The sequence below is a fragment of the Sminthopsis crassicaudata genome, chromosome 2, assembly GCF_048593235.1.
Source record: "Sminthopsis crassicaudata isolate SCR6 chromosome 2, ASM4859323v1, whole genome shotgun sequence".
NCBI lineage: Eukaryota > Metazoa > Chordata > Mammalia > Dasyuromorphia > Dasyuridae > Sminthopsis > Sminthopsis crassicaudata.
In genome coordinates, this window is record NC_133618.1 from 450604054 (window position 1) to 450627917 (window position 23864).

The 23864-nt window shown below is 38.6% G+C and overlaps 1 protein-coding gene across 1 annotated transcript in view; it reads right to left on the reverse strand.

The window, feature by feature from the left end:
• The window catches only part of BPIFB6 (BPI fold containing family B member 6), a 26321-nt gene extending 4403 nt beyond the window's left edge, over positions 1-21918 (reverse strand). Inside the window, exons 1-14 of the mRNA XM_074285164.1 lie at positions 21474-21918; positions 15682-15794; positions 14132-14241; positions 12472-12571; positions 11940-12044; positions 10365-10514; positions 9597-9660; positions 8964-9024; positions 8438-8529; positions 6678-6854; positions 6355-6408; positions 5159-5329; positions 3818-3885; positions 2978-3023 (exon numbers count right to left, since the gene is read on the reverse strand). Coding sequence (XP_074141265.1) covers positions 2978-3023; positions 3818-3885; positions 5159-5329; positions 6355-6408; positions 6678-6854; positions 8438-8529; positions 8964-9024; positions 9597-9660; positions 10365-10514; positions 11940-12044; positions 12472-12571; positions 14132-14241; positions 15682-15689 — 1206 coding nt within the window. The 5' untranslated portion in view covers positions 15690-15794; positions 21474-21918. The remainder of the gene's footprint in view (positions 1-2977; positions 3024-3817; positions 3886-5158; positions 5330-6354; positions 6409-6677; positions 6855-8437; positions 8530-8963; positions 9025-9596; positions 9661-10364; positions 10515-11939; positions 12045-12471; positions 12572-14131; positions 14242-15681; positions 15795-21473) is intronic.
• Between the last annotated feature and the right edge of the window lie 1946 nt (positions 21919-23864).

Sequence of the window (23864 nt, forward strand, 5' to 3'; positions counted from 1 at the left end):
TGAGGCAGAAAAGAATGACATTGGTTAAAACTTTAACTGTTCACTAAAATTTAATTCATAGTTCCAGTTGTGCATTTAAGCCCACAGAACTTTTAGATTACTGGATGTTTGCTTATATCTATAAATAATTTCTAAATTAGGCTCTCTTTCCAGTTGGTGGTGATCTAGTTTTGGCCATACCAAATTGTGAATATTCCTACTATGTTATACCCAGTTGCTTTATAAAGATATTGCAACTTGAAGCTGGGGGGTTGGGGGAGGGATGGGAAAGTCTTTTTTAAACATCAGCTCACTGTGCAAAGAGAGGGAGCAAACTCAAGGAAACCTCTAATCTATAAACACAACTGCTGCATTTTTTTAATAAATACATGTAAATGTCCTGTTGTCTCCAGAGACTGCCGATTGCTCTCTGGGAGAAGATCTGCTGTCTCAACTCAATCTCTAGGCCAGATTCTTCTTCCTGCAGCGAGCTGCCAACTCTGACCTGATTATTACTCACTGTCTCAGTTTGCTAGGCTTCTCATAAGATGAAGGGAAAGAACTCTTTTGTTTAATATCATTTAATAAGATCCCACTATCTTAGGGAAGAAATTGATATTTGTATGATGACTTGAAACTACTAAGGCTGAAAGAGAGAAAAGAAAAAGAAGTGACTGGGAGAGCTTATTCCTTCTTCCCTGGTGAAAAAAGCACTTAGCCATTGGTTTGGGATAGGATTATCCAGTACTGGACAGTAGGTACTAATATGAAGTCCTGTTTGCAAGCCCAGAATGGTCTCCCTTCTCTGCTCTGACTACTGATGTCCCTGGATTCCTTTAAGTCCCAACTAAAATATTATCTTTTACTGTAAGCTTTCCTCAATCCTTCTGATTTCTAGTAACTTTCTTCTGCTAATTATTTACTATTGATTCTGTATATGTTGTATATATTTGTTTGCATATTGTCTCCCTCATTGGAATGTAAGGTCCTTATAGCGACAGGAACTGTTTTTTGCCTCTGTTTGTATTCTCAGCTTTTAGCACAATGTATGGCACATAGAATGTACTTAATAAATGCATATTAATTGACTGATTAAAAGTTAGAAATCCCTAAAAATAATTCTGGATGGATAAAGCCACCAGCAAGTCAGTTGTTGAGACAAGAATAGGCTATGGATTTTTGCTTTTGCCCACAAGGAGAGAGCATTATCCATGATAACAAAAACTGGTTACTCATGTCATTAGTTCATGAAGCCCAGGTACTCAGTGCTTAGAAATTGCAGCTCCTTCACCTCTGCCCCCTCCAACTACTTCCTTCCACCAAAGAGAGAAAGAAAAATAACTTCAAGAATGTTGAACACAGAGAAAAAAGGAAACTAATATCACCATGCAACTGATTTACAACCCAACCTACAGTTCCCCTCCTCATGACATCAGGGAGCTAATAAAGTTCAGCAGCATCTGGTCAGACCTGATCCTGGTGGTCTAATCCAACCACTTGTCTTTTTTGACACAGTGGGTTATTGTTCTAGCAAGCATGCTGGTATAAACCAATGCAAAATGAAATGAGCCAAAGTAGGAAAACAATGACTACAACAAAGTAAATGGAAAGAAAATCATTAAAACAACATGCTAAATAATAATAATGAACAAATTTGACCCTGAAAAGAGATACAAGACTATAATTATTTTCTTTGTAGAAGTGAGCAACTAGGGGCAGCTAGGTGGCACAGTGGATCGAGCACCAGCCCTAAAGTCAGGAGGACCCTAGTTCAAATCTGATTTCAGACACTTAACACAGCTGTGTGACCCTGGACAAGTCACTTAACCCCAATTGCCTCAGAAAAAAAAAGTAAGCAATTATGGGGTGCAAGAAGCCACATATAGTAGTGAATCAAATCAACAAGCATTGATTAAGTACCTTCTTATATGCCAAAAACTATACTAGGTACTCAGTTGATTTATTGATTAATTTTGAATAATTGATCTCTCTTCTCTTTATTTTTTAGTCTGTTATAAGGAATGACTCTCTGGTTGGAAGAGGAAAAGTAAAATTATGAGGAAAGCTATTAAGGAAAGGAAATTACAATGATATGAAAACAAAAGGCAATGAAGAATTTCAAAATAAAAGCAGGTCTAAAGAATATGGGAAACTCAGCATTGGGACACTATCCATTATTGAACATTTATACAATGCCTTCTGTCTCCTCAGAACCAGCCCATTTGAGTCTGATCCAGGGAACTAAGACTCGGATTTGTACCACGAAGAAAATGGGGACATCTCCTAAGGAGACTTACACATCCATGAAGAAGAGGGAACTAGAGAACTGTTTACAAAGTACTCAGATTAATTGAGTGATTTCAATACTGTTGAAATCCAACTCTAGACTATGCCAAGTTATCTCTTGTCTAAAAGTCACTGTCACCGCCTATTTTTTACTACCTACAGGTAATAAACCAGGAAGAATTAAGTTCCCCAAAAGATTCAGTTTCCAGGCAACTCCTAAACGTGTACCATTGTTTATAAGAGACAAGATATGTGTATGGTATTGGGTAGGGGGAAGAGAAGGAAGAATATAGATAACTTCACGAAAACCAATCTCCACAACTATTTAGTTATTGTTTCTACCTTCAGGACACTTCTTTTCATTAACCACATTAGAAAAAAAGTCATCTCTGTGGTTTACTTATGGCTACATGGTATTCAATAATAATAAAAGCTAACTTTGTTGAAGCACTTTATCATTTGCAAAATGTTTTAAGTACATTATATCATTGGAGCCTCTCAAGAACACCACAAATTAGATGCTACTATCAGGATTATTCTCAATGAAGAGGAAAATTAAATAATTTATTCATAGCCACCTAAGCCGGTAATAGCAGCAATATTTGAACATGGTTTTCCTGACTCCAAATTCAATATGCTCTCCCTCACACCATGCCACTTCACCTTACCCATATAAAGTAAAATAAAATAGAAGTCCTGTGTGTGCATTTACCTTAAAAGATCCAATGGAAGAAGATGCCACAGAAAGATCCAGCAATCTGCAGGAAATAAAGAAGTAGGGAAGGGAGATGTGGGCAGACTGGGAGGCAAGGCTATCTGTTTTAAGGAAAAAAAGAAACTAAAACCTGGCAAGAAGTTGTGAAGAGCAATTTCAGGATCTACAGAAGGGTCTAGTTTCAGGCTTAAGAGGGCTCCTGCTAATGAGATGTTTGAGCTAGAGAGAGAGAGACAAAGACTGAGAGCTTTCTATTTCAAGTGCTCCTACAATCACACACTATAGCTGTGGACATGTGGCCATTTTCCCTTTAGGGACAAGGGATTGTGTCTTTTCTTCCTAAGTGTGTCTCCCCACTCCACCCACCCCACACATGCCTCACATCTAACTAGAGTTGGATAGCTTTAACCTACCCAGGATTCTCAGTGCCAGTTCTTTTTGTTAAGGTCTCATTTTCTTTCCTCTTTGAAGAAACACATTTGCATTGTGTATGTATATCTCAGTGTGACATGTGATCATGAGCTATTATTCACTTCATATATATTGTGTATATTTCATTTATATGTTGGGTGAGTATATAATATGTTCAGCCTCCAAAGTTTCATGTGTGTTCATTTAGCATGTATGTCATATAACATGTGAGGCTGGGCATATATCTATATGCCCACTGTCAGATAATAATATATTCCTTGAGTGAGTGCATATTATACATTTTACAGACAAATGAGTTCTGTGGCTATGTCATGGGTGAGTGTCATCTAACTACTTATTACATTTATCTATGTGCATATTTGGCAAAGAGGATGCTCTTATCCAGAGGGAGTGATCTCTACTTACTTGTCCATGGATGTAACCATGTTCACTTTGTCTTCACTCAATGAATACTGAATATCCAAGATGAAGTGCTGTCGGTGGCAAAGAACAAGAAGTCAGTCCAAGAGCATGGCACTTTTCAAACATAAACTTTTGAGATATGTGTTCAAGCATGCCATCCTCCAGATTCTCAACTCCAATAGACAGAACCAGCCCTTATGTAAGGAAAAGTGCTTCAGGGTCAACCCTTTCTCAATCTCCATCAGGAACAAAGATATGGGGAGGCAACAAGTAGGAAAGAAGGTGATTCTTCAGCTAGAGCTAACAAAGACCCAAGGCCCATAAGTACCCAATTTGTTCATTTTGTCACACTTTTTCCATAAGTCTCCAATGGCCTTACTCCCCATTTTTACTACTTCCCATTTTTACTAAGCCACTCTTCTCTAACTGCTCATTTCCTACAAGATAGTCCAAAGTGTTCATTTTATTCAATGAAACAAGGATAAAAATGTTTGAGAGAAGGATGGAAAACATACAGTGTAGTTTGCCTTAGTCCAGTCAATAAAGATGAATTTAAAACATAAATGTATAGAACATCACAATTAGAAGCAACTTTGGAAACCATCCAACCCAATCAGTTTCTGCTTTTATCTGTTCAAGTCCAAGATCTAATTAGATTTTGCTGAGGGGTTGATGACTGAGGAAACGGATAATGATCTAATTAATTTCCTCAGTCATCATACCCTCAGCTCCATGATCTCATCAATCAAGAATTTCATCCTATTCCAATTCTTAGTCCCTAAATATTTTCAAATGATAGAATGGCCTTTATCTCTTCTGAACTCTGTCTATATCATGACCAACTCAATCACTCAATCTGGTTGCCCACTTATCAGATCTCCAATACCTTGCACAGGGGCCTCTGAGGACATCTCATCCAATCTTCAATTTCCCTTTTATTGTCTTCTCTACAATTTCTCCCCACAAGGGATCATCTAGACTCTCCATAAAAACCTCCAATGATAGGGAAGTGATCACTGCTTCCCAAAGGAACCCTTTCTATTGTTTGACAGACTGAATTTTTAGGAAGTTCTTCCTAATATCAGGTTAAAATCTGTATCCTTATAACTTCCACCAACTAATCCTAGTTCTGCCAAATAGAACAAAGTTGACCAAGTCTAATCCCTCCCCTCTGAGAGTCTTTTACATGTCTGAAGGTGCCAATCATGTTATCTCAGATGGAGTCATTAAGACAATGGATCAGATCATATGAGCAGTTGCCCAATAATTGGCCTCTAGTAAGTTGATCATTTGCAAAAATAGTCAGGGCCTGTTAATGGGAGGAAAATGGGTTTGAATACTCACAGTTTCTAGAACAAACATGGAGGAGGGACCTGACTTGGGGGAAACAGCAAACATCTCTATTGTGCCATGGAGGTGCAGCTCACTCTTGTCTGGTTTCATGATGACTTTGGGGGGCTTATTGATTCTGATTTGGGTCATCAAAGGCACGGGTTTGCGATAGGCCTTACCAACCTGCAGAAATCCAAGATACTCTATTCAGGACAAGCCTTAGGGCTGCTGACCTCAGTAGAAATAGAGGAAAATTCCTCATCACTGTTTTTATATTGGACAAGGTAAGTGTACCATTCAAAGGAAATGAAGAAAATGTTTCCCTAACTTTTCCACAGTCACATTCCATATGCTCCCTCCAGCCTTTTTTCCATATAAGACATAGACAGTAAGTTGTTAATATGACAATCTGTTCGTTCACTTCTGATGACTTCAGAATCCTTGCTTTCTCTTGGACCAAAGGGACAACAGAAAATGCCAATGATCCGTTGGTCTAACACTATCAATAGTTTGGTGGTAGAATTTGTGGTATAACTGAATTTAATAAGCTGGGGTGTGTGCTGGAGTGGTATTACTGCTAAATTTTATCTGATTTTTAAAAAACCACCCTCCAATACATGTCCCAAAAATTTTTTTAAATTCATATGTTAATATGCTATCAAAAGAATTTTCAGTCCATTTCATTTAATTCTATATTGTGGCTACTTTTCTGGCACTTACCTCAAGATATGTGCTTATAGCATTTCAAGTCTAATCTCAGGCATAAAATGTTCTCACTCCTCTTCCCATCTCCTCCATAAGGTTGAGGGGCAAAGAAGGGCACAAAGGAGATAGTGTAGCATGATGGAGGGATGGTTTTTAAGCCAGAAAAGTCAGATTCAGATCTTAGTTCTGATATTTATTATGTATAAATCATTTAACCTCTCTGAGTGTCAATTTCCTCATCTGTAAAATGAGAGTTCTGGGTGTGATGTTCCCCTAAAGTTCCTTCAAGCTCTCAGTCTGTGGTTCACTGGCTTCTCTAAGTCTCTGTTTCTTCATTTACAGAAATGGGATGCTAATAATGCCTATACTACTTAGCACATAGAATTGTACTCAGGAAAGTGCTTTGGAAAACCTGGAGAAAAGTGAGCTATGAAAACCTCCCTCGTCCAGTCTTATGGGAAATGGTCTAACATAAGGGGTCAGAACCAGGTAAAATAACTCACCCGAGGCACAAAGCGAGCCACTGTTTTAGTTGTATGTGGAGGGAGCTTGCCAATCTGTAAAACAAAAACAAAATCTCAATTTGAGAAATCTTTATGACACTTTATTATTTACTGCACTCAGAACTGAGGGATAAAAAGATGAAGAGGTCGGGATCCCAGCCCTCAGTAAACTCACTCAACCAGGAGAAGACATTACTGTCACTAAAGGGGGAGGGAACTCTATTAGGTATGGACCCCAAGATCCAAGACCCTTTAGACTGGAAGGAAAGTACCCTCCCACATATAGAGACAGAATGGTGACCAGTAAGTTGAAAGTGACTTACAGTTTTGCCTTTGATGTCCACATCAAAAGATTTCTGTAAAAGGGTGAACTCAGCAGCAACGAATGTTGCTGAGAGCACTAACTGGGATGAACCATCTGGATAATCTTCCAAGATTGTGATGGCAGCTCCATCTTCAGGCAGATCAATGGTATCACCATCCTCTCTCTGGACTACAGGCTGTACAATTGGGGATGGAAGAGATGGACATTCATTGAGCCTCAAGAATAATTAACTCTTACTTCTCAACTATACCCACAAATGCTAAGGGCAGCTAGATAGTTTAGTGGATAGTTAATTAGGCCTAGAATTAGGAAGACTCATCTTCCTAAATTCAAATTTGACTTCAGACTAGACATTTAACCCTACTTGCCTCAGAGAAAATGGCAAACTACTCCAGTATTTTTGCCAAGGAAACCCCAAAATGGCATCATGAAGTGATAGACACAACTGAAATAACTGAACTGATGCTGAACAGAAAAAATCCTTAGGAAGTCTATGAATTCTAAAATGTTAACATTCAAGAGATCTTAGCTTTGGAGAGAGAAGAACCTTTGAGGTCATCTTGCCCAGCCCCCTCATTTCAGTCAAGCAAACCTAAGCCCAAGAAGGCTAAGTGACCTATCCAAGATCATATGATTAATAAAACAGTTATAGGTTATAAAAGAAAGAATTATGATTTAAACACAAGCCCAAAGATTCTGTAACACTGCTATCTCCATATCATCCCATTTATCCCCTTCAAACTTGTTGTTTAATTGTCCCAAGTTGAGTCCGTGTGACCCAGTCAAATACATGAGTTCTAGTCCTGGCTCTACCACTGATTTACTGGGCAAATCACTTTCTTTCCTTTTCCATTGGTGAAATAAGGAAGTTCACTTAGATAATCTGTAACATCCCTCTCAGTTCTAACATCCTATGTTCTATGATGCCTTCCAGATCCAATGTTATCATTTTATAAATATTCCCCAGATCACATGTCTGATGACTAGAAAGAACAAAACATTAATATTAATAAACTATTGGTGTATTTTTTCTTTCTTTTTCTTTTTTGAATTGAAGTTGTGATTTCATTTACATGAGGAACTTTCATGAGGACTTACTCTCTGAAAATATATATCAGCATCTGCTCTGTAATTTATGGTTTTAGAGAGGTGTCTAAAACCCTAAACTTAGATGACTTTCCCAGGATTACACACATTAACAGTAGTACTTGAAACCTTGTCTTCTTGACTCCATAGGATAATAGAATCACAAATTATAGGAGAATAGATTGAGGGCTAAAAGAAGCCATCAGGTTTAGTCCAGTAAGATAAGGAAACAGAGACTTAGAAAATATCTGGCCCAGACTGACCTAGAGTCACACAGATAACAAGGTGGGATTCTAATCCAGGTCTTATTTCCAAGTTTGAACTCAATCCTTTCTTATTCAACTCCAGGGAGAACTGCCACAAAAGTGATTGTTATAAAACAAAACCGTTTAACTTGTAAAATATTTTGAGAGCCATAATTTCAATACAATTGGTTTCTTTTGTGTTTCTATTTTATTTTATGCATTTAAAAACATCATTCTGAGAAAGGAAAAAAGAAAAGATTAAGAATCCTAGTTCTAAAAGGGACCCTGATCATCTGTTTCCTTCCCTCCACAATTCTCATATCATTTCTGAGTATCACTAAAGTTAGTAGATGACAGGTAGAAGATGTGATCTCATAAAGCCAAAAGGCACCAAGCCTAGCTGTGATTGTGACTATAGACCACTTACATTGAAATCCACTTCTATGTACTTTGCTGTGGTGGTTGGGGTGCCTGAAAGAACATACTTGATGCTTCCAGCTTCACCCACAGGTCTGGGATCTGTAGAGGAGATACAGAGAACACACAATCAGAAACTCCTGCATAAGTAATGTAGGGATTGACTAGGTTTAAGAGAGATAGCCTTAAGGATGTCCAAATTCCATCAGCTGGTTCAAAGATGGAACCATCATGGGGGAAAGGGTCCACCTATCCTCAAAAATGGAAACACTTTTTTTCAGGAACCAACCCAGCATAGGGCAAAAACCCAAGAGTTAGCCATTTACAAAACCTGGCTTCTTGTCCTGACTCTTGCTACATGATCTTAAACAAGTCACTTTTGTTCTTCAAATCTCATCATCTTCCTCTGTAAAACTGTAATTTGAATCGATGACCTCAAAGTCCTTTCCATCTCTAACATTAATAATAACTTCAATTCCCAGCTGGAGAAATATATAATTATTATTATTATGGTAATTACAATTATAACAATATACCCATGAGGTGAGTCCACTTCTGGTTTACAAACTCAAGGACAGTATCAATTGCAGGACACATCTAGGAAAGAGAAAGGAGCTAAAGTGAAAGAACAATCAGAGCCCCCTGTCTTGAGCCAAAGGTAGTGGGCAGAAAGTCACAAATAAGAGTCCAGTCCCAGAAATCCTGGAACCTGGTGCTCTGTCTGGCTCTATTATTAACATCTTCTGGGATTTGGAATATCTTTTCATTCTTTGGCTTTAAGTTTTCTTCTCTATAAGATGAAGGAATTGTAATAGGTCAATGCTAAGACTCCTTCCAGTTCTGCACCTGTTTTCCATCTCTAGAACAAAATTAAAATTAAATTAACATTGCTACTGAAAAGAGCATGATAACATACTATCTTTTGGCTCCACTCACAATTTGAATGACTACCTACACCAAAATTACCTTCCCTGGCCAACACTCCCCTTACAGAAGTGGTTTATTATATTCCTAGAATGCAAGCTTCTTTAGGTACAGAGCATGTTTCACTTTTAAATATAGAATATTATAGTTCCAGGCACATAATAGGTGCTCCATAAAAGCTGATTTGTTGACTGATTGTTCAGATCTAGGAAAACCCAATGTAATAAGAACTTAAACTTACTTACCAGACCAGGGAGAACCTTTTGGAGTGTGCTATCCAGGAACTTGTTGACCACTTTAGGAAGCATGCTGAATGGAGGCACAAGGATATGGATGGTTAAGGAACAGAAAAATGGCCAGAAAGGAAGAAAGATGAAAGAGAAGGAAGACAGGAATGAGCAAAAGAATGAGTGAATAATGAGTATGAGCAAAAGAATGAGTGAATAATGAGTATGAGCAAAAGAATGAATGGATAAATAAGAGGAAATTAATGGAAAATGTAAATCAAGAAAGTGAGTGAGTAAATAAATGCATGTAGTGATTGAGTGACTGAAATTAGGAATGTGTAAGTGAGTGAGCCACCATTTTGACTGAATGGAAAAAAATGAAAAGAAAATAAAAATTTTTAAAAAGGAGTTTTAGTGTATATTTCCAATGTGAGGGGGGAGAGATATAGAAATGAGACTTTAGTTTATGTTTGTTCAGCATGAAAAAAATATTCTTTTCTATTAAAAGAATTAGAAGTAGAATGGTTTGGTGCTAATCTTAGGCCTCTAGGCAAAGGCAGAAAGTGAGAAGGATGATTTCAGGTTCTTCTGCAAAACCCTGGAAAGAGGCCCTGGAGAGAACCAACACCTAGGCTTATAGCCAACACAGCAGACTTTGCTGGACTAAAAAGAGCTCAGGGCTCCTGCTGATGCCTATTTTTTTAAGCATACAGGCAGGCAGCAAACCAGGGGCCTCTGCACTCAAATCTCTGAACAAGCCCCACTTACGACTTGCTCAATACTCACTTGCTGGGCAGGTTGGTTTTGACGCTGACCAAAATGATCTGACATCCTTCACTGTGGAATGTGGGCAGCCCTGTTGCCTCATCCTGTGACAGACGGTTATTGGCCGTAATATTCACGACTACAGTGATTTCCATTGTCCCACCTATAAAGCTGAAGAGGGAAAGGATAGATTTCCTAGAATCTACATTCAAACAGGCAAAGACACTGAATCTACACTCAAACAACCAAAATAACAAAGTCAAATGTGTAAAGGGCCTCCATCTAGTCCAACCTCTTCATGTTATAGAAGAGGAAACTGAGGTACAGATTGGTTAAGGGATTTGCCCAAGGTCATATAGTATGTCAAAACAAAGCCAAGATTAAAACCCAGGTGGGATTCCCAATTCAGAGTTGTCGTTCAGTCTTTTTCAACCATGTCTGACTCATGTCCCCATTTGGGGTTTTCTTGGCAAAGATACTAAAGTAGTTTGCTGTTTTCTTCTGCACTCATTTTACAGATGAGGAAACTGAGGCAGAGTAAAGTGACTTTCCCAGGGTCACACACAGCTAGTGTCTAAGATTTTATCTGAATTCATGAGAATGGGTCTCCCAGACTTCAAGTCCAGCATTCTAACTATTGTGCCACTTAGCTGCCCTTCCAATACAGGGTACTAGTTACTAAATGTAAGAACATTTTTGATTGGGCTATTTCTTTTTACAACAGTTTTAAAGGTCCATTTGACTAATCCAGACACATCAGGAAGACCATAAAGTTTAGGAAGGTAAATTTCTAATACCCATAAGTGTGATGGAAACTACAGAATTGAGGGGAAGGATGGGATGTAGTAAAGATATGGTGTTTTTAGAATCTTGCTCTAAGGTCCTTGACTCAGTTCTACCACCCATTTCTTACATGTTTGGGAACAAATCAATTATAAAATTAGGTTATAAAAATAGAGTCCCTATTGAAGGACCTCTAGAAAAAATCTAATTCAACTCCTTCATTTGACAAGTGAAGTTCATGAAGGGAAAGTGATTTGCTCAGAGGTTATAGACCATATAACAAAGCCAAGATGCAAACACAGGCCCCAACTCTGGGAGATAACATGGTCTAGTGGATATGGCAATGGACTTGAAATCCAGCATACTATCTCACCCCTAACTTTCACTAACCATGTGACCCTGCACACATCACTTAACTTGAATATGCCTCAATCTCCTTATCTATAAAATAGAATTGCTAGATTCCTAGGGTCACTTCTAGCTCTAAATTTATGAGCCTATGATTTGTTGTACCATGTTATACAACTATCATATATTTACAATTTATATATGGGCATGCGCGCACACACATACACACACAGAGAGAGGTTCTGGTTTAATTCCTTCCCTAAGACTCAGCCTCTCTCCTATCTTCTGCTTATGTTCCACGCTGTAGATCATCCATTCTTGTCTAGTGGTTTTATTTCTGCTTACAGGGTTTGCCTCCCACTTCTAAGTGACAGATTCCATAAGATCAATGCAGTTTGAGGGTCTCCAGCCCCCTGAGGAAAAGGCCAGTCTGTCAAGGAATGTATCCCAACTCCCACCACTCACCTCTTCCCTGTGATGGTGATCTGGGTAGATACACACTGGAAAATCCCCACCTCTGGAAGAAAGTCCAGTGTGATGATGGGAGGCCGGACATCTTTCACCTTCATCCTAGGAAGATGAATGAGATAAGCATCAACATATAAGAAAGAAAACGAGACTAGACTGAGAAGACCTGGATTCTAGTTCAAGTTCTAACACTGACTTACTGTGTGACTTTGAACAGCTCACTGAACTCTGAATTTGTTTCCAGCTCTGTGTAAATGAAGGGAGTATATGATATCTAAGGTCCTCTTCAGCTCTGAGATTCTATGTTCAATATTCTAAAGTTCTATCTAGCTTTAAATTTCTATCTTCTATATTCTAAAGTCCTTTCCAGTTCTGACATTCTATATTTTCAGCTCCCTCTGAACATTTTTGCTTCTTTCAGGACACTGGGAAATGGCATTCTGCCCCCAAGCTCCTTCCCATTTCTCAGGACATCTCCACCCAAGTCCCATCCTCCTCCCCTTTGCTGTACCTTTGTCCTGACACTCACCCTGTCATTCCCTTAATCGGTTTGACCCCAGAGCCTTGCTGGTTTGCCATGGCTGCCATTTTTTCCAATATCTGGCTCTCATCCATGGCATCTTTCACAGCTAGAAGAAGCCCCAAAGAGACAGCATTTGGTTAGATCATCCTTTTTCCAACCCTGCACCTCCAGTCACCTCAGAATGTCCTTCCCTATGATTTGTACATATCCAATTCAACCTGTACTTTAAATTACTACTTAAAATCCTCTTTCTCCAAGGATACAAAGGCCATGTTCAACATAAGCAAAAGGTCATGCTTTTCCTGATCACTATACATCAGGCTTAAGGGAATGTCCAGTATTTAGTACCTGCCCCAATCACTAGGGGATTTCTCTTTTTCTCCATCAGAATATATGAGTTGTCCCCAGGATAGAATACCAGGCATCTGTGGTGGAATAGATAGCATGACTTAGAATCCAGCTGACCTGGATTCAAAATCCTGTTTCAAACAGTTATCAGCTATGTAAACATGGACAAATCAATCAACTTCCCTAACTCTCCAATGGCTTGTTGCAAGGATTAAAGTAGATCATTTTTATGTGAAGCACTTTCCAAAACCAATATAAATATAGGTTATTCTCATTCTTTTCTCTTCTTAATATCACCACAGGGCAACCACAAGATATAACATTCCTCAGTGTAGACCTATAGCTTCATTAAGTGATTGATGCATAAAAGAAGAGAAGTGACTATTTTGGGGATCATCAATAAATAAACCCCACCTAACTATCATTTTCTATGCACAGGAGAGCTTAGTTGGCTCTATTGTCTTTCACATTCTTCCCATTTATCTCCCATATTCTTCCCCTATTGTAAAAATACTACAAATAAGGTCAAGGTCAATACAAGAAAGTTCTCAGTATACTGACTACCTGATCCCTACCAAGGTAGACCCCCTAAACCTGATCACGTCTTGCCTCATAACCCCATAACCCCTTAGCCTTTTTTCCTAGTGCTATCCCAATTCTTAGCTACATACTGAACCCTGATCTCAGACCCAGAATATTTGACCCTAAGTTGGACTCTCACCCTGGCACTAGCCTGAGCTCTAATCTTGAGCCCTGACTAAGCCCCTAACCATAGTTCCAGCCCCAGACTGACCTCAGCGCCTGCACCTGACTGAACCCTGACCTTGAGCCTAGCCTGAGCCTGGCCCCAACTCTAATCCCAAATCTGTTATAGACTGAATCCTGACTCCAGACCCATACTAACTAGTAACCTTGGTGAGAAACTGGAAAAAAAAAAAGCCCAAGAATAAATAAAACAAGAATCTAATGATCTATAGCCAAGGCCATGTTTTATGTATAGATAGAGTGGATGGATGGTTGCCTATTTGGGAGAATGTGAGACATACAAGAAAGGCTCTCCACTCATCCCTATTCCATAGGTTTCATCCTGACACTTGCCAAAGGTACAAGAAGAAATGGCATTATAGAATTCTAGACTAATTCCCTCTAGAAGGAAATCCATCCTGAGATTTCATCAGTATACCTCAGTACAACTGAGCTTGTCTGAGACTTGTTTCTCTATGAGCTGTGCCCCAGAAGAAGAACAACCTGAGAAATACCTCTCCGGATATCCCTGCAAAGTCAGGTCCAACTCTTCTTAGCCCTGATATTCACTCACCTTTGTTCATGAACTCCATTCCCAGCTTCATAAGGGCCCCTGGATCAGCCCTTGAGGGTATTAGCAGTGCACATGAGACTAGGCAAAGAATCCTCAGCATGGTTGGACACCTGCAAATAAGATGATGCTGTTGAAACTAGAGTTCTAGAACTGGGCCCATGCTGGCCCAGGAAATGTGGAGCTCCATACCCTCAATTCAATATTCTCTCTTTAAACCATTTCCTACAGAATCCCAAGAGTCTTCAGAACTTTGACTGCAATTCACCTCTAAAAGTAGTAAGAGAGTGCCCACTCTGTGGATGTTTTGTGATTAAGGTACCATTGACAGACATAGGGAGGTTGAAAGAGATCATCTTTGAAAAAAGAGTATTGACATCATTGGATTGCTCACATTATCTTCTTCCAGGACCCACAGCTAAGAGAGGATTGAAAGTATTCTTCTCCTCTGGATAACATCAACTAAGGTACTCCATGTGTAATTACCTCACCCTAATCCTCACCCATCACAAAGGACTCCTTCTTATAGACCATCACCTTTGTGTGACATTCATTGTATTTAGATATAATCTCTGGATATACATCAACCCTCACCCCTGAAATATTTGATTCTACCCCACATCTCAAACCTCATTTCCTAAGGAGACTTTTTGTTCTAATCGGGTTGTGCTGTACAATATCCCCTTACATAACCCCCCAGTGAATTCTCACCCCCAGGCCTTTGTTTATGCTGGAATGCCTTCCTTGCCTCTATCCTATCCTCTCTGCTTATTTAGTTCCTAGCTACCTCTTAACACCTTCTTTTCCTTTGTAAAACTTCTCTTTGCAGCCCTAACCTTCAAGAATTACTTCTTGATTGATTCTCTCTTAAAAACTCCTACAGTTCTTATCTGGCACTGAGGATATATTGCCTAGCATTATTAGAAAGCATTTATTATTATATGATTTTGGAAAAATCACTCTCTCTTTCCCCCCATTTCAATGGCCTTATATGGAAAGTGAGAAGATTTGAGTGAGTGTCAAATGATTTCTGAGATCCCTCCTGGTTCTGACATTCTATGAGGTCATCCTGATTTGTCCTCAACCTGACTGAACACCCTTCTAGGATAAGTATTGCTGTTCTGTCTCCCACACTGACAATCACCAGCAACATAAACATTTCTACTGAATACAGACTTTATGATTGTGGAGAATTGAGAAGTTTGGGGAAATCAGGATTGGTGGAGATAGGACCTGTGATTTCAATGATGTGGGGAAATCCTGATGTGAAAATCATTCCACTCTGGCATATTAGCAATTCTTCTGTACCTTAATAGTTTTAGAGATAACTGCAGGTTGAGTGATCTGCCCAGAGTCACAGTGCATGTGTGCATCAGAAACAGGATTTAAAGCCAGATGTTCTGGATTTCTAGGCTGGTTATCCACTCTACCATGCTGTTTCTGATTTTGCCTTCAGTTCTAAAAAATGTTAGATCCCTTGATTCCACATCAATTTGTCATCATTGGGTGAATATCTGGAAAGTGAGGCCTTCAGTAACTGGAAACTTACTTACCTTGGCATGTCCTTGGAATACGGAAGTCCTCACGTAGCCAGCCTGAACTTTCTTTCTCTTTTCCTCTCTGGTGCTGAGGGAGAGGAAGGTTATTTATACTTGAACGTGATTAGCTGTAGGGATAATGAGAGGGTTGATAAGAATGCAGATAATTATCAAAGAAAAACAACAGACTCGGTTCTGTAGTGGTTTTTTACCCTTTCCAATGTAAATAGAATTCTAGGCTCTCAGAACTAGAGGAGACCCCTGGGGTCCCTAGAGAAAATCTTTCCCAATATATGAGTCCCATGGCCAACATGCCTGATGAGTAGTCATCCAGACTTTATTTGAGGACCACCAGTCATAGGGAATGTACTGCTTCCTGAGATAGTCCATTCTACTTTCAGGCAGCACTGATTATTAAGGATTGTTTCATTATATTAAATCATAATTAATTTCCTTGTAACTTCTAACCACTGGTCCTAGCTCGGATCTGTAGGGTCAGGCAGAACAAATTACTACGTCTTCCATCATAACAATCTTTCAGATGCTTGAAGACAGTTGTAATCATGGGAAATGGGGGCCAAGCTGGGGCAATGATGGTGCTAGAGCCATTTGGGAGGGCCCAGAATGGCTTGACAGTAAAACTATTGGATGGCAAAAAAAAAATGGAAGTTCTAAAAGAATCATTTAGGATGGAACAGAAGATGATGGATCAACATGACTGGAAATTAAATAGTAAGGCTCAATAGATCCCCAAAATGGGCTAAACAGGATGCATCCCAACATTTAGCCACTTGGTGGCATTTCAAGAAGCCAATCTCAAACACAACAGCAGAAAGAGAAGTGCATCGGAAGTATTAGAACCTGAGATCTGCCACTAAACTCACCATGTCACCTTGGACAAGTGACATCCTGTCTCAGTTTCTTCACCAACAGAAAAGTAGTTAGATTAATCTCCATGTTCCCTTTCAGCTCTTTCATTCTGGGTTGTGTCCTAAGGCCTCTGCCAAATCTACTATGTTGTTTTCTATATTCCAAGAATCTTTCCAATTTAAATATTCCATTGCTCTCTGCAAATGTTATGGACTAGGAAGACTACCTACATGATCTTGAATAAGTAGGAAATAAGAGATCTGAAAGGAAAAGTCTCTGTTTCCTTTTCTTCTCCCTAAAAGGATCTACTGATGTTGGATGCCTCGTACCGTCTAAAAGACAGCAATAAAATTGCCTGCAGGAGGGTGAATGGAGAAAGATGTTATGCACTGATCAAAAGGAGATAATCAGAGGAAAGACCATAAGCTCACTTTTTTTTTAGCATTTTTCGATTTATAAAGTGCTTTCCACAACCAAATCCCTTGATGGCAAGAATTTTGGAGCTGGATAGTAGATGGATTATTATACCTATTTTACAGTGGAGAAACTGAGATACAGACAAGTTAAGTGACAAGTCACAAAGATATTATTTCCCAAAACCAGGTCACAAATTAAAGCCATGTGCCCTCAAATTCAGTATTATTTCTGCGGCTACTCTCTGCCTTCCAAGAGAGACAACGTTTTGTGGAGTTTGTTCACTAAGAAAAAAAAAATAGGCCTTACAAACAGAAATGTATCATGATATCCTGGAAGAGGATGAAATTGAAAGGATTATCCAGGACTTAGAGAAAGAGATATAAAAAAAATCCCAGTCACTGGAGTCTGAATCCATCCTGTGTCTATAGATGGATGGATTACCTGACTATAGACAGTTTGTCCCTACAAAGTCAGTGTCTGAAGCACAACAGTCACTGTTTCCCCAAAAGATTGGCTGAAGCAGGGGTTCCTCTATTCCTAGCAAATATGGAGAAGCCCATCATCTTCTGTTCCATCCTAAAAATGGAGAAGCCTATGGAACCCTTCTCAGAGGAGTGTTTTTAAATACATAAAATAAAATAGATAGGATTACAAGGGAAACTGATTATATTGAAATTAAAATGTCTTTTTTTCCATCCATCAGAACCCATGGGCTGGAGTGAAGCCCTGGCTGGATAGCTCATTGTCAAAGAGAGAACAGGTTAAGAAGGCTTCACAGATCACCTCCTGGTATGATCCTAAGGAATAATAGTGAAGGCAGCATATGCAAGAAAGAGAGAACTGGCCTGGAAGAAAGAAGGCCAGAGTTTTTTTGGGGAAAAAAAAAGATCAAAGTTTACATCTGACTTCTGTCATTTGCTAGGTGTATGAGCTCAAGCAAATCTTTGAACTTCAAGTGTTCTCATCTGTAAAATGGAAACAATATCATTTGCTTAACGTTCCTTACAGGATTGTCATAAGGACCAATTGAATTCAATAAATATTTATGAAGTACCTACTAAGTAAAAAAACACCATATTAGGCTCTGGATCTGCAAAATCTGCAAAATGACCCCTGTTCTCAAGGAATATATATTCTACTGGTCGAATGAAGTATGTAAATATATATATATGTAAATATTAAAAATCATTATAAAATACATATAAAAGATTTTAAGTATTTTTGAGAAGATAGAATTCAAATAATGGGTAGGAATCAGGAATGGCCTAGTGTCAGAAATAGCACCTGAGTCACACTTCAAAGATAGCTAAGGATTCTAACAGGTAAAATAAGAAAAGAGAGCATTCCATATGTGGGAGAACAACTGTGGAAAGAAATGGATCCCCATAGGTAAGAGAATAAGAGACACTATGTGAGAATAGAATGAGGGATCATTAAAAGTTCCAGGAATGAGAGAAGGATGATGTTGAACCCTCTCCAATTCAACATTTATTAAATGCTTTCTACCAGAAAAGGCACCAAGCTAGATTTACAACACACAAGTATATACATGACAATTAGAGGAAAAAAGAGTCAGAGGAAAGAGGGATATAGAGAAAGAAAGGAGAAAACACTAGAAAGGGAGGAAAAGAGAGAGGGAAGACTAGAGAAGAGACAAGAAAAGGAGAGACAGAGACAGAGAGAAATAGAGACAGAAAAAGCAAGAGAAACAGAGAGAGAGAGAGAGAGAGAGAGAGAGAGAGAGAGAGACAGAGAGAGAGAGAGACAGAGACAGAGACAGAGATACAGAGACACAGAGACAGAGAGACAGAGAGAGACAGAGAGAGAATGACTACTCTAATGTCTAAAGGAATCTGGAAAGTCTTCCCCAAGAGATGGCACATAGTACAAACTTTGAATGAAACTAGAGGACTCCAAAAGACAAAACTGGAAAGAGAAGGCACCTCAGTCCTGGAAGATGAGCTGTGTAGAAATAAGGAAGCAGTAGACAAAATAGACACAAGTGTCTAGAACATAAAGTACATAAAGGGGAGTCATGTACAAAAAACTTGTAAAACCAATTAGAAGCCACATCATGCAGGATTCTCTTTTATTTTATTAAAGCTTTTTACTTATAAAACATGTGCATGGGTAACTTTTCAACATTGACCCTTGCAAAACTTTCTGTTCAAACTTTCCCCTCCCCCTCATTCCCTCCCCTAGATGACAGGTAGTCTAATACATGTTAAATATGTTAAAATATATGTTAAATCCAATATATGTATATATATATATATATACATATATTTATAGTTATCCTGCTGCACAAGAAAAATCAGATCAAGAAGAAAAAAAAAACAGAAAGAAAACAAAATGCAAGCAAACAGCAACAGAAAGAGTGAAAATGCTATGTTGTGCTCTACACTCAGTTCCCACAGTCCTCTCTTTGGATGTAGATAGTTCTCTTCATCATTGACTAGTTGAAACTGGTCTAAATCATCTCATTGTTGAAGAGAGCCATGTCCATCAGAATCAATCATTGTGTATTCTTCTTCTTGACATATACAATGATCTCCTGGTTCTGCTCATTTCACTTAACATCAGTTCATGTAAGTCTCTCCAGGCCTTTCTGAAATCATCCTGCTGGTCGTTTCTTACAGAACAACAATATTCCATAACATTCATATACTATAACTTATTCAGCCATTGTCCAATTGATGGGAATCCACTCAATTTCCAGTTTCTAGACATTACAAAAAGAGCTGCCACAAACATTTTTGCACGCATGGGTCCCTTTCCCTCCTTTAAGATCTCTTTGGGATATAAGCCAAATAGAAACACTGCTTTTGATAACTTTTGATAACTTTTTGGGCATTGTTCCAAATTGCTCTCTAGAATGGTTGGATCCATTCACAACTCCACCAACAATGCATCAGTGTCCCAGTTTTCTCACATCTCCTTCAATATTAATCATTATCTTTTCCTATCATCTTAGCCAATCTAAGAGATGTGTAGTGGTATCTCAGAGTTGTCTTAATTTGCATTTCTCAGATCAATAATGATTTGTAGCACCTTTTCATATGACTAGAAATAGTTTCAATTTCTTCATCTGAAAATTGTCTGTTCATATCCTTTGACCATTTATTAATTAGAGAATGGCTTGAATGATTATAAATTTGAGTCAACTCTCTATATATTTTAGAAATGAGGCCTTTATCAGAACCTTTGAATATAAAAATGTTTTCCCAGTTTATTATTTCCCTTCTAATCTTGTCTGCATTAGTTTTGTTTGTACAAAAACTTTTTAACTTAATATAATCAAAATTATCTATTTTGTGATCAATAATGATCTCTAGTTTTTCCTTGGTCACAAATTCATGAAGGATTCTCAATGTCTAGCTCAAGAGTCTGTATTTTGCCCAAAAGGCAACGGGGAGGTACTGCAGTTTCTTGAATAGGAAAGAGACAACCCCAGACACACTGAGCCCTTAGAGGACAAGATCAGACTTCTGCTTTAGAAAGATTATTCTGGCCACTGAGTGAAGGATTTATCACAGAAAGCAGATACTGAAAGTTGGGAGTCCAGGTAAGAGATGCTGAGGCTCTGAACCATGGTGGTGATGAAGAGGACTGAGATGGAAGATTTGTTGTAGAGATATAGTTGAAAAGACTTGGCAAATGATTGAGTATAGGATGTGAAAGGAAAGAATGGTTTCAAAAAGAATAGAAACATTTCAAATCAGTGTGACTGGAAGAACTTAAAATATTTCTCTCTTATAAACATATATTCATATACATATATACACACACATATGCATGCTGCTGATATTCAGTCATTTCAGTATCCATGACCCCATTTGAGGTTTTCTTGGCAAAGATATTTAAGTGGTTTGTCTTTTCCTTGCCCAGCTCATTTTACATTTTACATTTACATACATACATTTAGAAATTGAGGCAAAGAGGGTTAAATGACTTGCCCAAAGACACAGAGGTGGTATGTCTGAGTCCAAATTTGAAATCAAAGGAGTCTTCTTAAATTCAGGTCCAGCATTCTATCCATTGTGTCACCTAGTTGCCCTTCACATGTATGTATATAGTATTTAAAATTTTTCTATCAATCACCTTGCTTATATATCAGAACTGGATAGGACCTTAGGATATAAAATGTTAAAGCTGAAAAAGACTTTAGCATCTAGAATGGCAGAACTGCAAAGGATTTTAGAATATGGAATGGCAGAACTGGAAGGAACTTTAGAATACAAAAGGTTAAACTTGTAAAGGATCTGATTACATGTAGCAACAGAGCTGAAGGGGTTCTCAGAAGTAATTTAATCCATCACTCAAATTTTACAGAATGTATTAGTGGCAGAACTCAGGTCCCTGACTCTCAGCTCTCCTCCATATACCCATATACCCACATCTAATTGTCTACCAAAACAGAAAACATTGACTTTAGATAGCTCACGCTTTGAAAATGATAGAAATACACACACACACACACACACACACACACACACACACACACACACACACACACACACACACAGATGTTCTTCCCCGTGTGCTTTCTTCATGGAGAAGTCTGTCCTTTTCCTGTAACAGATGAGCCCAAGATGTGAGACTGAGATGGAGCAGCAAAAATCCCAGACACCCTGTCCAGTTGAAGTCAGACTCCTAGCTCTCAGACTCAACCTTCTCCAGTCCAAACTCAGTGTGTCCAGCCCCAGACTTCAATCTCTGACGCCAGTCAGCAGGAGATAGAATTGTTAGCTTATCCACTTGGCTTCTCTGCCCCTACCATAGTTTACTACTAAACCTCAAAAGCCTCAGAAGTCCTCAAAACCACAACCTTCCAGGAAGCAGCTTCCTAAGTCCCAGACACACTGAGCCAGCTGAGCATAGGCAACCCTATACTTTCCCTTTTAGCATATGCTATGGAAGAGGGACAAGACGTGGAAAGTCTGGCTTATGACACCAATTATCTGTGTGACTTTGAACAAATTACTTCCCCTACTGTTTTCCTATCTATAAAAGAAAGTACATCGTGCTGCCTTTTCTGAATGCCCCCGTCCAGACTTGAAATTGTTTTCCATCTCTACCAGTGATTTTTGATGCTCTGTATGTACAGATTGCCTTCTCTGTTGTAATGTAAGGGAAGTATCTTGCTTTTGAATCTTAGCACCTAACGCACTATGAGGCACTTAATAGATTCTTAACAAGAGCTTGATGGATTGATGGAAAGTACTTTCCTGTTCAGATATTCAATGAGTCCTTCCATATCATCAAAAATAGTCAAGCATTTATTCAGTGCTTACTTTGTGCCAGATACTGTGCTAAGTTCTGGGAATACAAAGAAAGGCAAAAAAGGATGCATGATCTCAAGGAGCTCACATCCCAATGGGGGAAATGACATGCAAAGCATTATAGATATAAGATACATGCAGTGTGTGTAGTAGGTAATCTCAGAGGGAATTGACTAGCAGAAGAAGGCAGGAAGATTAAGGAAGAGAAATGGGGAAAGTCTCTGAAGACGACAAGATTTAAGTGAAATTTTGAAAGAAGCCAGGAGCAAGAAGTAAGGAGGAAGAGCATTCCAGATGAGGACAGCCAATAAAAAGATAAAGTTGGGGAAAGCATCATGAAGCATCATATTCAAAGATCAACAAGAAGATCTGTGTTATTTCACTGAAAAAGAATATGAAGGAGAACAGAGCATAAAAAGATTAAAAAGGTAGAAAGGGGTCAAATTGTAAAGAGCTTTAAAAGCCAAAGAAAGGATTTTATTTTTGAGCCTGGGGTTAATAGAGAGCCCTATTGGGGTTTATTGAGTAAGAGAATAACAAGATCACCTTAGAAAAAAAATCACTCTGGCAACAGGTAGACTAAGCAAGAGATTATTGCAATAATATAGACAAGAGATGATGAGGATCTGTATCAGGGTGGTGGCTGTGTGGATGGAAAGAAGGAAACCTATGTGGAAAATCGTGGTGGAAAAGATAAAAACAGGACATGGTTAGAGACTAAACATGTAGAGTGAATATGAGAGAAGAATAGAGGGAAACAATGAGTTTATGAGCCTTAGAAGTTGGTGTTCGCAACAACATTGGGAAGAGGGAGGGAAGATAATGAATGTTGTTTTAGATACCTTGAGTTGGAGGTGTCTAAAGGACAGTGAGTGGTGTAAGACAGGTAGCTTGGGAAAGAGACTAAGAGCTCTGGGAATTATCTTTGTAGAAATAATTGGACCCAAGGGAGCTGGTGAGGTTACCAATTGAGTTAGTATAGAGCAAGGGTGCTTAACCAGAGATTCAGGAACTTTTTATAATATTTTGATAATATTGTGTAAAATATTTGGTATGATATTTTGGAATTTTAATGCAACTTTCCTCTGTACTCTTTTTATTTAATGCACTTAAAAGCATTATTCTGAGAATTTAATTAAGTCAAAACTGGCAATAACTTTATCAGAGGAGGTCAAGAATTCTCATTATTCACAATATCCCAAATGCATGGCATACTCCAAAAGCATAATGAGAGTCAGTATATCTGTTAACCAGTGGCAAAGCAATAGGCCTGAGAAAAAACAATCAGTTCAACAGCATTGACACTAAGGTAAAAAGGAAATGAGGCTCCCCAAACTACACTGTAATCAGAGACTTCAGAGAATCCTGTGAAGCACTCTCCATCTCTCATAAAAAAAAGAGCTATCAGTAAAGAAGATCAAATCTGAATTGTCTAGAGAGAAATAAATAAGGTCACTAAAGACTTCTCAGCTTAAGTAAACAACAGAGGCACAGTCATGCAAAGGCTCGGCTGAGATAGGAGATCAGAGAGCAGTGTTGCAGGATTAAGGATAGAGTACCTCCTAATGGTGACATTTTCCTTTCTAAGTGGGGTCATATATCTAGCAAGTCTCTAATCAGAAAAAGCTT